General features: G+C 36.8%; 1 protein-coding gene across 1 annotated transcript in view; it reads left to right on the top strand.

The window, feature by feature from the left end:
- Window positions 1-16,174, top strand: part of LOC306887163 (glutamate receptor ionotropic, kainate 2-like) — a gene marked incomplete at both ends in the record, with an annotated part of 195,665 nt that overhangs the window by 144,687 nt on the left and 34,804 nt on the right. Inside the window, 3 exons of the mRNA XM_079444708.1 lie at window positions 1,481-1,704; window positions 10,195-10,313; window positions 13,358-13,575. Of these exons, the coding sequence (XP_079300834.1) occupies window positions 1,481-1,704; window positions 10,195-10,313; window positions 13,358-13,575 (561 nt within the window). The remainder of the gene's footprint in view (window positions 1-1,480; window positions 1,705-10,194; window positions 10,314-13,357; window positions 13,576-16,174) is intronic.

The raw sequence follows: 16,174 nt of genomic DNA, 5'->3' as shown, positions 1-16,174 counted from the left end.
TTATTTGCATTGGGAGTGTGCCTATTATGCCTTAAAATGCTTGGCTTGCAATTTTATTTTATTTTCCCCCAATTTGTAGTGTCACATAGTTTGCATGCAGTGACTTTAATTATAGACAACTTTCTTGATTACAATGGGAGTGATCTAGATCATGGTGAATAATGTTGATTGCTTGAAGTGTATGCAGTATAGGCCCAAATTGCTAATTATGGGCAAGTGAGATGTTTCCAGTAATATTAAATACATTGGATTTTAAAAATGCACATTACTTTTTATTTCCAGGAAGTAATCTGCTTCTGTAATGAGCATTATTTGTGATTCCTTGCCCCCAAAACTTAAATGTAATAAGAAAATGAATAGATATTGGTAAGGAAATGGTCCTACACACTCTCATAGCTATTTTACATTTTTACGAATTGGTTTCATTTGGTTATATTTCAAACAGTCTGTCTATTCCAGTTTGGAGGTGGACCTTCTTGTCCTTTTTTTCTAAAATTTGTTTAGTATGAATAAATTTGTACAAATTCACCACTAATTCTTCAAAATGTAAAATAGTGACATTTTCATATGGATGATATCATACAAAATCACCACCAATTTGTCAAAACATAAAATAGCGACATTTTTGTACCAATGAAATCACTCAAATTCACCACTAGTTTTTCAAAACATAAAATTGTTACATAAAATTGTACGCAATCACCAATTAGTCAAATGTAAAATGATATTTTTATACAAATGAAATCAAATAAATTTACCACTAATTCATCAAAAAGTAAAATGAACATTTTTGTACAAAAATTTTTTTTAACGAGTTCACCACCAATTTGTCAAAATGTAAAGTAATCATGTTTTCTTAAGAGATCTAGTTGGATGGTCATTAATGAAACAAGCGGAATGCACAAATGAGTCCAATTCTGTAAACTTCACCAAATTTTCTCATGACTTTTTGGAAACTGGTGTGCATTTTAAGATATTTTCTTTTACATTAACAAAAATGACCAAAGAATGCACCTTTTACTTGTTACAAAAGCTTTAGATGTGGACCAAAAACTCACGGTCAAACTGGCCCTGAAAACGTATGCTAAGAGACAAAGGCTATTTCTGCTTCTGACAGAGAGCCAACAGCGTCAGACCTGTGTAAAACCTTTAACCCCCTTCATTTTCCCTTTTTCATAACTGCTATTTTCATTTTTTAGTCTAGTTGGGTAGCTGAGAGAGTGGATTCGGTTCAGCGCTCCTCCGGTCCCTTAGACTCAGTAAATCATGAAAGGCTTTAGTAAGTGCTGAAACAGTAGCAGGTAAATCAAGAGAGAGAGCGCGAGTCCACGAGAGGGCTTTAAATTTCCTCTTAAACGCTGTGGGGCAGAGTGTGTGATGTGTAAAAGCCCTGTTTTCTTAATTTGATTTCCTCTAAATGCTTCTGCTCGCCATGATTTACAGCCTATCGCTCTTTTCCCTGTACGTTATTTGTTGGCAGAAAGCTGATCTTGCAGTGGCTCCCCTGGCCATCACGTACGTGCGAGAGAAGGTCATCGACTTTTCCAAACCCTTCATGACGCTGGGGATAAGTATACTGTACCGCAAACCCAACGGCACCAACCCAGGGGTGTTCTCCTTTCTCAACCCCCTGTCCCCCGACATCTGGATGTATATTCTGCTCGCTTACTTGGGTGTCAGTTGTGTGCTGTTTGTCATAGCCAGGTAACATACCAGCCACATATATAAACATACCCCACATCATAAGCTCATCTCATTAACATTTTATGCTAAATGAAACAGTTCGCTCTTAGATTTTTCTTTAGTGGCATTAAAGGAACGGTTCTTCCAAAAATTCAAATTCTAACATTATTTACTCACCCTCATATCATTCCAAACCTGTATGACCTATGCATGGAGCAAATAAGGTCAATACCTCAAAGCATATAAGCCTGTCAAGATTCAAAATTACTACAAAATAATTTCAAAATTTCATGAAAGATGTCCTTATGTCACATGCACTATATTCCAAGTCTTCGGAAAAGCCATATGATAGTTTTGCATGAGGAATAGATGCATCATATACAGTAGAACAAGTGCCATATGGACTATGATGCTCTTATGTTGCTTATTTTGTCATTTTGGAGCTTGACAGCCCTAACCTCCAGTCCTTTTAGTTGGAAAAAAAAAACCTGCTCCGGATCTTTAATCTTCTATGGACATGGACCAAAATGAGTATGAGTAAATGATGTCTTAACTGTCCAATCCTGCTCCTGGAGGGCCGCCGTCCTGCAGAGTTTAGCTCCAGCCAGCTCCAGTACACTTGCCTAGAATTTTCTAATGAGCCAGACCTTGATCATCTGCTTCAGATGTGTTTAATTAGGGTTGGAGCTCAACTCTGCAGGACAATAGATTTCCAGGAACAGGTTTGGACACCCCTGACTTTGGTTAACTATTCCTTTAAGAATCCCGGATGCCACTCTCGCAATATTTCCCTGATGAAACGTCATGAGGTTCAGCTCAGTTGTTTCCAGGGAAAATTATAGAAATATGAAATACCTGCAGGTGTGAACAGGAGATAACTAAGAGTTAAAAGAGAAAAGGGGAGAAAGTAGCACACACACACACACATAGCAAACACATTAGAGAGGAGCTACGTATAAGGGTTGCTTTGGTCTTCCTGTCTTGACGCACAGGAGCTACAGTATGTGGCTCTCATCAGATAATGCATAATAGCACAAACCATAAAAGCAAAGATGCAAAATAACAGTTTCAAGACAGTATGTGTGTGAAAGACAGAAAATAGGTTTGTGGGAGTGTTCAAGCGTGTGTGAGAGTGAGATTGAGGCATTTTCTGGTGTGAAACGCAACCTCCCCCATCCCTCGCTGTCCGTACTGTGTATATTTTGTATACTTGTCTTTTCTGATTGGGTTTTCCACATCCTGCTTCATATTTCCTTTGGAAAGCTGAGATTCTATGATATGTAATGCTACGGAAATGTATCTTCACGTTTTCCAAAATTGGTAGAATGAAAATTATTTAACAGTTGGTTGAAGATACTAACAGCTTTGAAATCCTTGGGCAGCAGTGAACATCTGAAATACTGCTTGCATAATAAGCTCTTGTGCTGGAGACTTAGAATTAAACCCCAGATACTGTAGTAAACACCATTTATCCTAAAGCTTCACTGTTTAAATTAGGTCAAATTTAGTAACAAAATAAAGTAATTTATAGGACTTAATTCATGGATATCACACTTCATTGTTTTTAGTAAGTAGACATTACAGACTAATTGTCCTCTAATTAAAGGAAATTCTGGGTTAAGTGCAAGTTAATATGTTGATTAGAAAATAATTTCGACTTGTAACTCAGTTTGTAAAGACAAACAAAAATATAGCTGCAAGCAGCATAGCAGAACTGTGTCTAGGAAACTACTCTAAAAGAGTAGAATGGACATTTTCATATATGTTCATAGCTTTCAAATGCATTCTTTTATACCTGATAGGGCTCAGTATTTCACAACTTAGCATTGACATCTGACAGTTGATATTTTTCCTCATTGCTCCCAAACTGACAGCTGTAGGATGCTATCTTTTTTTTTTCCTTTTTTTTTTTTTTTTTTTTGCACCCATCAAAAACTGAATACTGTATATCTCTCTATATGAAAAAAAAAAATATATATATATATTGGTTGTTGATTGGATTTTGAGATTTGGAAATTGCACTACAAACAATTGCACCATACGATTGGATAATCCTGCATACGTTGCCAGAGAGAAGTCTAACTTTTTCACTGGAAGATTTAGTTGTGCCATTCTGATAAAAAATATAAAAAAGAAACATATGCACAGTTTAATTGTTCTAAATGCATTTAGAAAATGAGTGAATTTTCATGTTGAATTTTCATGCCAACTTTACTAGTCTTACATTTAATTTTTAAATCCATGAAACACCTGTTTAAATTTTGAAGATTTTGAAGAAAGAAGAAGATTTTAAAGTCTTTACATAAATGTCAAATACTGAAGAGAGAGAGAGAGAGAGACAGACAGACAGAGAGAGAGAGAGAGAGAGATCACGAAGGAACTTCTTGGTCCCTAAGGGGAAATTGTTCCTTGTTAGGAGAAGGAATTACATGTAAAAAGTCTCAAAAGAGGTATAGCAGGGCTGATGTTTTGAATAATGCAAATTAAACTGCAACCATCCAACCCATCCATCCCATAATTACAGAATGCATTTTTTTTTTTTTTTTAAGTTGACATTATCTTTATTGATAGCTTTGTTTAGTTATATTGGACCCAGAATGTTGCTTTAAATTTGTACTTTAGTACATTCTTTGAATAAATCACTGAGACCGATTTTAAATGCATTGGTGCTTTCCATTGGTCTTCACTGGAAGTACGGTGGGGAGAAATCCAAAGAAAAGGCCTTATTTTAACCCTAAAACTCTTGGGTTGACCGCATTCAACTGGTCAAGCGCAAGAGTTTTATGGTTAATGCACTTGTGCTTTTTAAATGTTACTGGCAATATGATCACACAAGTTTCTAACGCGCTACAACTGTCATCTAAGTTGGTTCAGAATATGCACCTTTCACCTTTTAATTGCACTAATGTTAATACTGGGTAAGTGTTCACCTTTCCATTTCTCAACTAGAGCACAAATAACAAGTACGCAAACAAACAGCATGCTTTAACAGAAACACACAGCAGACAAGACCTATCACAAGATAGTATTACTGTGTTTATGTGTTTGTCTCTTTGTACACATTTCTTTATGTGTGCATGTGCAACTGCTTTTGTATGTGCACTATAAAGCCGGTATATGCAGCAAACATGTCTGCGTGTGAGAGCGAAAGACGGAGCGAGAGAGAAAGAGATCACAGGGTGACATAATGGGGACTGGTGGAGGGTTTACTAAGGCTTATTCTCACCATGCAGTATTTAGAAACCTTCCTTCTTGGGCACAGTATGAAAGTCTAACATTTATCCTCTTCTCAGAATCTGTAATGCATATCAGCAGTTGTTTTTGTTCCTGTTGTTTTCCTCTCCTTACAAAGTTTCTTCTCTTTTCTGCGAAAGCAGGTGATGAAACAGCTGAGGAAGTCTCAATTGGAAATGAGTTTCACTTACTTATGACACTGGTTCTTGCCGTAAAACAAGCGTTGCCTTCTTGCAGTAAATCATGCAGCTGATGCAATACTCAAATACTGCGTCTGATTCTAATGCTTCAAATAAATCAGTCTTTTTTAGTTTATCTGATCGTGAATGTGGCACGTGTAAAACCACATTCCTATCAAAGGCAAGCTTATCTCACTATTCCATAATATATAGTAGAAATATATCTTGCATGTTTGTTATATCTTATTCATAGATTAAAGTTTGCAACCAGTTTTGAAACAAATACGAGCAAATGTCATTTTTTACCAGATTTTATCCAATGGAAATTGATTGGATTGTGAACAGTAGGCATTACTACAATATATTAGCAATGTGGAAAATAAGCAAGATTCATGAAGCCTGGAAATATGTTGAAAAGCCATTTCAGATTATCTTATCTATTAATTCAGTTTTATATGAATTTACAGAGTTTCATATACATTTGTAGCCTACATCTTGAAGATTTTCATACACAGAAAACCTTACATTTTAGATTCCGCACTCTCACAAAAGCTATCACTGAGGCGATACCTTTTCAAAAGTATTTAGATACTAATATTTACCTTTAAGGTACGAAAATGCACCTTTCATAGGTAAATATAAAGTACAAAAATGTTGCTTTTCAAAGGGTGACAGCTTTTATACTTTTATACTATAACTGGACTTTACATGCAACATACATTTAAGAAAATAAATAGGGTCAATTTTGATTCCACATTAACTTGATTTTTATATTTTATGAAGAAAATAATAGGCATTATGGTTGACTACCTATGGTATAAAGTGCATGCCTTTGTTACAATACTAATATATGTTCAGAATGGTTGATAAATTGTTCTTAGCGTTGTTAATGAGTTGCTGTGCAGTTGCCAGAATGTCCTGGGTGTTTGCTATAGGAGGGTTCTTATTAGTCCAAGTTAAAAGAGCCACTGTGACATAGATCCCTGGATAGGGCTCAGGTTACTTCTTCAATGTCAGTCTGGGATCTGAGAAATCTAGGACTATTTTATCGTCTGCCAGGCGGAAATCATAAATCGAATTGCTTAGATTATTATTAGTACACCTCTCCTCAACGAGCAGAATGATTTAAGGTATCGCTCATGTCTGTAGAAAAATGGTGCTGGATGAGTTATACTCCAGAGTTTAATTCTAATTCAAATCCCTAAACAAAAGAGTGAGCAATATTTGTAGTAATATTTGCCTTAGAAAAAAATCACTAATGAACTATTGTCCTTACTGCGGGGAGAAAACCCAAGCATGTGAAAGGAAAGATACGTGCTCCTCACAAGATGAGTAATGCCTTCACCAGTCAGGGCAAGTGCTTATCAGATCCCGTTCATTTCCAGGTGGAATATGCTTCTAAATGGGCTGCACTTAGGATGATTTAACAGACTGCTGTGTGGGGCTGACTAGATAATTAATTCAGAGTCTAGGAGGGAAGAGGATGGAAAGAAAGCACTGGATATATATATATATATATATATATATATATATATATATATATATATATATATATATATATATATAGCATTTTTCTCTTAGTTTCTAGTAAAAAAAAATATTTAGGTTGCAATGATCTGAGAAGCTAAATTGTGTAAGACAACACATTTTTTTTCTTATTATAATCATAAACATTAGTTAATTGTTTATTAACAATTATTTATGTTTAAAATAAGAAATAAAAATGAGGTGATCTCTAGTAAAATTGATTCAACATTGTTTGTTTGATCTTGCAGGTGTCTATACTATTTAATTGATAGATTAATGTTTGCAACCAATTCTACTTCTGTAACTGCTGAGTGAAACAAATGCAAGAAAATATAATCCTGGACCTGCTATTATCATTGATTGGAGTAGGTGTTACATACAAGAATGGAAAGTGAGATTTGTTGAAAAAGATGTTAAAAAGCCATATCAGAGTAATGCATCTTAAAGAAAAAAAAGGACCTACTTTATATTAAGTGTTGTTAATTACTATGTACCCGACCACCAATCCTGCCCCTAACCTTACACATATCCCACCTCAATAGCAGCAAAACCTTTGCAATTCAACATGAACACAATAGGTACGCGGTAGCTAACAATTCATTGTTTTATTATTAAGTACATACTATTTTAAGACACCTAATATAAAGTGGGACCAAATATTTTAGTAGAAGATTTCATTCATTAATTTTTATTTGAGTAAAATTACAATGTAATAAATTTATATATTTAAGTTAATTCAGTAATGTTAAATGATATGTTTGACTTGAATAAAACCAGGAAAACAGATTTAGGTTAGAGAAAATTCAAATTCAAAAGAGGTCATGCTTGGCGCTGAAATACTACAGGAACACTAGACATCTCTTAAGACCGAAAACCCAGTAAGACTATGCTGAACAAGCAGTCAGTCTATGAAATCTATGCTAGTGCATTGATTAGCAATGCATCCTTGTGTAGCATCCTTATTGAATTGTATGTCAGCTCCACAACATAACCTCAACCCATGTTCTGGATGCTAAACGCAGCTACACAGCGACGTTATTTAAATATGTCAATCTTCCAGATCTGACATGACTGCTATCAGGTGCATTATCGGTCCGGTGCACAATGACTTTCTGAAAAAAAAAAAGGAATGGCTCCATTGTTCTTTCCCGAGGCATCAATGTTTCCTCAGCCTTCGTTTATCTCTTCATGTTGACCTTGCTCAAAAATTTCCCTCTGCGGCACAGATGACCGGAGATAACAGAAGGTCAGTATAATTGGATCAAACTGACAGTTAACGGGCGACTGGAGCTTCCCTTAGCAGCAGGTTAAGCCACGTCTCATTCAGACAGAGGGTGTTCGTTGCCTCTCTCCTCCGTTGGCACGCTCTAGTCGATGACAGCCATCCATGTTAGATTTGCCGTTAGTAATTGGCTTTACAGAACATGATTGTGTGAACTTGCACAAAGACCTTTAGCATGAAAGGTCTTGGGCAGATGCTGCATATTTGAAAGATTATAGTTTGTATGTAGTCAGACTTGCATCACAAATAGCGAATAGATCTAACTGCTTCAACCTCAAAGATTCTTGCCCTATGGCTCTGTTCTAGTGAGCTGCTTTGCTATCTACAGCCTACATGGGAAGTTATCTTCTAAGGAAGCATCTTCACCTCTTAACATCATGTCATTAAATAAAAGAGGTATTTGTATAGGAATGTAATGTATAAACTTATATTTTAGTATGTTTCACCAGGTTTAGAGTTTAACAATGTTGTTTTTGATTAGTTTGATACAGAAGTTGAGCTATTTAAAGAGCACAGCAATCAATTCAGATAGAAAAAAACTATGATTGCACCAGCACTTGATGAATCTTGCTCATAGCCTCATGTGCAGAAAATGTTGTGTACTCTACTATTAGTCTCTGAAAGTCAATAATTTCTGTTTCCATTTTAGAGGTCTTACGGAGAATAAAAAATAGCTGAGACAAATAATTTCCTTGGTATCTGATTGCTCAACTCTTGAAAAGCCTGTAGATGCTTTTTTATTCCACTACTTCAGCACAAACAGAATTGGGTCACAATGCTTAATTGTCGCCCAATCAACCTTTACTAATGTAATGTCACTTATACTTAGCTGGAGTAAATGGGAAGTCTCAATGTGGGAGAGAGATAGCACAGTATGAGAGATTGGTGTGGAGTGGAGTGTGGAGATGATGGAATTGACTAGATCTTCTGCATTGGGCATCTAAATTAATCCTTTTAAATGAATATTCTGGGTTAACAACAAGTTAAGCTATTTTGACAGCATCTGAAGCAGTCAATTACAAAATAATTTTGACAAATAAAAAAAAGAAATCCACTCATAAAGTACAAAACACATTGTAAGTTAAGGCTCGGTCTATTCCAGGCCTCGTGTACATTCTGAATGCATGTCTTTAGCTGCTTTTTTAATGCTAGGATATAAGGTACAGTGATTAATACATAAATACTTAACATGTACATGTTACGCACAGATAAAATTGTTTATAAATGATATAATACATGAGAAAATAATCCATAGCCTCAGTGTCAGTCGGAATTTATTGAAGTCCATGAAGTGTGTGAAAACATTGTTATACAGTTTAGTTCAATGTTTGCACCAACATGTGCGTTGATGTAGTTAGAGACGTATTTGTATGTGTGAGATGAGAAAACTGCTGTCAGTACAATGGCTTCATTATTACTAATGTAGAGAATTGTGCAGCAGAAAATATTGCAAATTAAATAAACATTCTTTATTGAAAATGGCTTGAATATTTCTAATAAAACACATTCCTAAACTCTCATCTTGATAGTAAAATCCAACAGTATCAATTTGCAGTGAGCATGTTTTTGCATATGTGTGTGGAATATTTTGCATCTTAATACTTATTGTTTTATTAAAGGGACAGTTTACCCAAAAATGAAAAGTCTGTCATCATGTATTAACCCCAATGTTGTTCCAAACCTTTATGAGGTTAGTCAGTGAGGACCAACAACTATTTGGTTACCACATTCTTCAAAAGAAACTCATACAGGTTTGGAACAACTTGAGGGTGAGTAAATTATGACAGACTTTTCATTTTTAGGTGATCTGTCTTGAAGTTCTGTCTAGTAACTCCACTGGGACATGGGCCATGGCTTATAAAATCAGAAATGCCTAGTCATTTTTTCTTTTATTTTTATAGCTTAATTTAATTTACAGTGGGTTGCTCGCATACATTGATAATTATGGTTGCCTTTTGTATGAATATGTTATTTGACAGTTTCTGGAATAGAAAAAAGGAACTGAAATTAACATAAACAGTTCTATCCAACATGTAGCTATCACAAGCATAAGTCATTTATTTCTTACATTAACTAAAAAAAGAAAGAAAAAACAAAAACAAAAGATTCATCAAGATAACTTTTTTTTTATATATACAGAATCTTGATATCTAATTAACTGATGGTTATGCTAACTTGTCTCTTTCTCTTTGTGTCTCTATAGGTAGACCTGCCTTTCATTCATTTTTTCTTCTATGTACCACAATTTGGACTAAAATGTATCTGTGTGTTCTGTGTTGCTTGCCACAGGTTTAGCCCCTACGAATGGTATAACCCCCACCCATGCAACCCCGACTCGGACGTGGTGGAAAACAATTTCACCCTGCTAAATAGTTTCTGGTTCGGAGTTGGAGCTCTCATGCAGCAAGGTAGACGCCTCTGCCTGCCCCCCTTAGCATACATCCCACTCTTTTGCTGGGGGTCCCAACTTGCTCTTGTCAGGCCCATTATGATGCATGGGTGCCTCTGTGCATGTAGTTCTAGAAGCAAATTGGTTGCTGGCCAATGGTATGAATGGGACTGTGTGGGACTTGAAAGTTTTTATTGGTGGGTGTTGGGTAGAGGATCAGGGGATTGATAGTTGCATGCTAACTTTTTCATAACCACCACTGTCTTTGCTCTTCAGGGTTCTGAGAAGGTAAGTCCAATTTCATGTGCAAAAAAGTGGCAGAATGACACAAAGACAAATTCTTGGTCTTGTGTCTAAGACTGCCATATGTATTCATGACTTCTAACTCTAACCCTACCAAATCCAGATGCCACATCTTCTCAACTGCAGATGTTTGAGATTGAGAAAGGCCTATGGTGATTGAAGGACAATGTCACATGTAACCTGCATGCATCAGAATGTATTGCATCAGAACAGCATAATAATATTTGGTTGAGTAATGAAAGACACCAGGCACTTGTTTGCAAAATAGCATGGGTAATGTTTGAATCTGCACTGCATCTGTCAAATGGAATGGTTCAGTAGAGATTGGATTGCCATATAACATTAGCATTGTGAGTCTTTGCAAAATCTACATTGTGAAAGATTTGTATTTGAGGACTGGCTGAAACCAGCCACTAGCTGTTTGCAATGTAGATAGCATTGATATTTGTCTTCACATCGAATGTCAAAAATGAAGCAACATTGCAGATATTTTTGCCTAGCTGTTCTAGTTGGTGGAGCGATTTGTGTGGTTATTTTTTAGAATGAATCAAAGAGCATGCTAAAGAGTTACAGGGCCATATGCAGTCAGCGTCCAACTAGAGCAGAGGTCTTCAACCCTGCTTCTGAAGACCTACTGTCCTTTCAAATTTAATTTCCAACCTGCTTCAACGCACCTGCCTGGGATTTTCAAGTAGTCCTGAAGAGCATGATTAGCTGGTTCAATGGGCTTGATAAGGGTTGGAGCTAAACTCTGTAGGACAGTGAGTTCCCAAGAGCATGGTTGAAGACCTCTGAACAAGAGGGACAAGTGATATCCAGCCACATGAGTGGTGTCCTTAAATGAGTGGTTCCCAATCCTGGTCCTGGAGAACCAACAACACTGCATATTTTTGATGTCTCTCTTACCTTACACATACATGTAAGGCCTTGGAGTCTTTACTAATGAGACAATGAGTTGAATCAGATGTGTTTGATTAGGGAGCCATTTAAAATACGCAGTGCTGGGTGTTCTCCAGTACCAGGATTGGGAAGCCCTGCCTTAGACGCTTGACTTCAAGTGTGGGTGCATCAGTCTGTGTCTAGGCAACCTACTGAATCCCACCATCCGATTGGCACTGTGGATTACAACTCTTTCCTACGAACAAGTAATCCTCAGAAAGCAGAGGTCGTTAAAAGTCACATGCTAGTGTGTTTGGATCATAGCAAAAAAGGAGGTAGGCCTATTATTTCCTCTCAAACTAATTATTGTCCAACAGCATCACCCCATAACAACAAAATTATAGAGTGTCAATGGGACTGCCATTTGTTCAGGTTCCTTTGTCAGTTTGGAAGAGAAGATGTGGCATTAGGCTGAGGGCTAAGCGGGCAGGGATTGTGTATGTTGACTGTCTGCATGTCTCATGATGAATGAGTAATACTACACTGTAGAGAGGCTCCCCTGCCCATGGCTTGTCAGCCCCCAGAAAACTGTGGGACGGCGTGCTTGGTCATGACGTTACCTTGGGTACATGACAGTCAGCCCCAACCAGGTTATATAAGGTCACCCTGACCAAATGGTCCAGGTGATACTTTGAAATGACAGCATTCAACTTTCTTCTGAGGATGGTTTTCTTTTCAAATTTTTTCAATGTTATGACATACTATTTTTGCTTCTTTATAAACGTGGTTGTGATGGCCACAGCACCTTTCTGCTATTGATTGATTTTGACAAGTCTTTTTTAAAGGTGAAATGTTTAAACTATGCGACTCTAAATTCACGTACAGTTCTCTTACCCCTTCTACATTGTGCCCGACTACTTGTTTGGATAATCAGGTATTCCTGTCCAAAACTCACACCATTGATTGAGCCACATGTCGGAATGTTGAAGCCACAATGTTTTTACTTAAAGTTCTCTGATGGGAGAGGAGAATGTCTTTTAGCATCAAGGAAAATATACACATCAGTTTTAACAATTGGATTGCTAGTATATACAGGGAAAGAGTATTTCTTCTTTCTTTCTTTCCTTCCATTTCAATGGTTGTTCAGGCTGTCTGGGAGCAAGAGTTACACATCCAAACTCTGTACTTGATTGACAGGTCACTAGAGCATTGCCAGTCTGTTGAGGCCTGATTGGAACTCACGTTTGCAGTTCAATTGTTATTCATGTAACGGTTAATCTTTTCAACAGTCCATTGTGTTTTGCCATGGACTCATTGTGACAAATCAAAGCTTACAGCTGACTCATAGAACTTGAGAAGAGGAGCCAGTTACTTCCCTGTGCTCTTGTCCTCTGACATCTCCTCCTAGTACAACTAGTTATTGTCCCGACTTTTCCCCATCAATTAATTTTCTCTGCGTGGCTATGGTGACAACTTGATTAAGGAATAACAGAAAATTATACGTAGGTTGTGACATAAAATGGTTCTTCATTTTGGCTTTTACCCACAAGCCAAATGGATTGAAGAGTGTAGGGCAATTCAAAGACGGAAGCAAATTATGAGCCCTTTATGATTTAATACAAATCCGAGAGTCTGTAATCTAATTAAATTTGACCACATAAATTCTCCTAAAACATAAATGAATTCCCACCTTCGCCGTGGCTGACTTTGGCGTATTCGGTTAGCATAGATATGTCATCCAAGTTGTCAGCAGGCAAGGCCTTTCCCTGTAACTACTGTAGTTGCTGTGTCTGGACTGGGTTGGGTCTGTGCATCTGGTGCTGGTCCTCACATTGTGACCACTGCTTTACCCTGACTGCTATCTCTGCTCCTCTCTACTAGGATCTGAGCTCATGCCCAAAGCCCTTTCCACCAGGATAGTAGGAGGCATCTGGTGGTTTTTTACCCTAATCATCATCTCCTCCTACACGGCCAACCTAGCCGCCTTTCTTACCGTGGAGAGAATGGAATCTCCAATTGACTCGGCCGATGACCTGGCCAAGCAGACCAAGATTGAGTATGGAGTGGTGCAGGATGGCGCTACAATGACCTTCTTTAAGGTGAGTTGAGCCTGTCATATCTCTTGCAGCACATGTAACTTCAAATCCTACAGAGAATCTTTAAAAAAGGATCAATAGGGACCATTGTGTTTCATGTTTTATTGGCTATTTTGTCTCTTTTCTGTATTTTATGGATTGGGGGGTTTATAAGATGAGCAGATGTATAATTAGAGGGTAATGCACAGTCACTGTTACATAATGGACCACATCAGGATGATACAAAACCAGATCCCCCTGTCAGCGCATAATTTTTGCGATAATGACCAGCTAACTGTACATTATCCTTTCATAATTTGATTTGATTTAACTAAATTTTTAATTGATTACAGCTTTACTAATTGAGTTACCAGGAAGGTCAATGACAGGGCAGTATGCTTAATATTGTCAAAGACATCTGGTGAAAACCTTAAAACTCTCATGCCAGTCGGATGCACTGGCATATTGAATTCAGGGGTCAAATGGGTTTTCTTTATGAAAACACCTGAATAAAACACCTGAATATTGAGCCATTTTGAGAAAATCTTTTGTCCAATAGGTAGCTGAATTTGTCCGCACACTGAAAAATTCAAACAGACCAAAAAAGGTCTAGCCCCAATTTTTTGGAAAGTGTATTAAAAACAGACTAGACGTTTCAGCCCATGCTTTCTTCAGTGCTCATGAGGCAAAAAAGCAACACCACACTTTTTGCAAATTGTTGACAGTTGATCTTAATCAATAAGCCCTTTCACACACATAGACTTTTCCGGAAAATTACCAGTAAATTGCCGTAAAGAGATCATTTGTGAACAGAACGTTTTCAAAATACCGGTAAATTTGTTCTGGCAATTTACTAGTATGAGAAGTTGTAACATTACCAGTAAATTGACGGAATTAACTGTGTGTGAACGCAGAAAGAAAATTACAGGTATGAGCACGTACGAGTTCAGAACGCGCTGACGTAAGACGTCTACTCCGGCCCAATCATAACATTCTAACGCAGATGACGCATTCACTCCACACTTTCCCATGTATAATCCACCCATGTCTGTCGCACAGACCTCTGTGGCCTTTTTCTTTCTCAACTGTTCACATTTACTTAATAAAAAACCTGGATACTCGGCAGGATGGCCATTTTTGCGTAATTTTGTGTGTCCACTTAATCTCAACAACAAACTATGAAAAATAACTCAATATGATACTCGTTATAGGCGGCTTTGGATGTGACTGTGAGCGCTCAGCCTTGAAACAGCCTCTGGAGCGCGTGAGTAACGATTGTCTTAAAAAGCAGGGGCGGATTTAGTGAATTGGAGGCCCCAGACAAATATAGGAATGGAGATCTACACATTTACACACATTTACCTAGATCAAACTTGACGTTCCTTTTTTGTTGTGATGCTTGCTGCTGCACAATGGTGCCCCATAGTTGTGTCCAATGTTTCTACATTTTTCATGTACATGTTATAATTCTTTAATTTACACTTACATTTATTCATTCAGCAGACACTTTTATTCTTTCATGTTGTAGACCAAGAAATAGCAATTGATTTACCTCACCATTGGACATTTAAACCTTGTTTTAAAGAAAAGGGATGATGATGAAGGGATTCATGTGGGTGCATTTTCGCATTGGTCTGAACAAAAACTGCAGAACATCAGAAATATAGTGGTTTCCGCGGTAATGGCTGTAAACAAAGCAGTGCTCAGCTCATAAATTATATTTTATCAGGTAAAATAAAAATGCCATCGAAACTTTTCTGAAGACAATTGGTTCCCTTCAGAGGTTCATTTATTTAAAAACTTGAATTAGTGAGAATAAGAAAAGTGTGAAAAAAATATAGCCTATATTGACGAGGAAAGTCCACTGTTGAGTTACTAGCGTAAGCCAGCATTTAATTTTAGTCATTTTAACTTAGGGCTGTCAATCGATTAAAATATGTAATTGCAATTAATCACATGATTGTCATGAGTTAACTCGTGATTAATCGCAACTTAATCGCACATTTGTATCTGTTCTAAATGTACCTTAAATGAATACTTTTCAAGTTTTTAATACTTTAATCAACATGGGCATCAACAAATATGGATGTTTTATGCAATATTTTTATTATTAATGAAACCATAGTTAGCATAGAGCATGAAGAGTAGACAAAAGGTCATAGATATTTTTCAAATAACTTATTCTAAGTTCATATTAACATATTATAAGTTCATATCTATTAGACATATGAAAAAAAACATAGAAATACCAGGTTCCCAATACTTCTCTTTCTTTGCACTGAGCAATTTACTGACACATTTCTGACTCATACTGACTCACTTCTTCTGAACATGCAATATGTACATTTATTTTTTGTTATTATATTTGTTTGCCTCTCTGTGCCCACATACTGTAGTTTGATGCAGCTAAATTCTCAATAAAACTGTTTTCATTGGTAAATTTTATATACCAATGAAAACAGTTTTTTCTGTTGTCAGACGATGGAATAAATATGAAATATTAACTGAAACGCGACAAATTAAGACTACATAACCAGCTCTCCCTTCCAAGATGTTAATCTGCACAAACATCCTCATTTATAATCGTGCCGTCCTCTGATCAAATCAAATAGGCTACATATAA

The sequence above is a fragment of the Barbus barbus genome (genome assembly GCF_936440315.1).
Source record: "Barbus barbus genome assembly, chromosome: 21".
In the NCBI taxonomy this organism is placed as follows: domain Eukaryota; kingdom Metazoa; phylum Chordata; class Actinopteri; order Cypriniformes; family Cyprinidae; genus Barbus; species Barbus barbus.
Note: the sequence above shows the minus strand (reverse complement) of the source record. Positions and strands in the feature narration are given on the sequence as shown.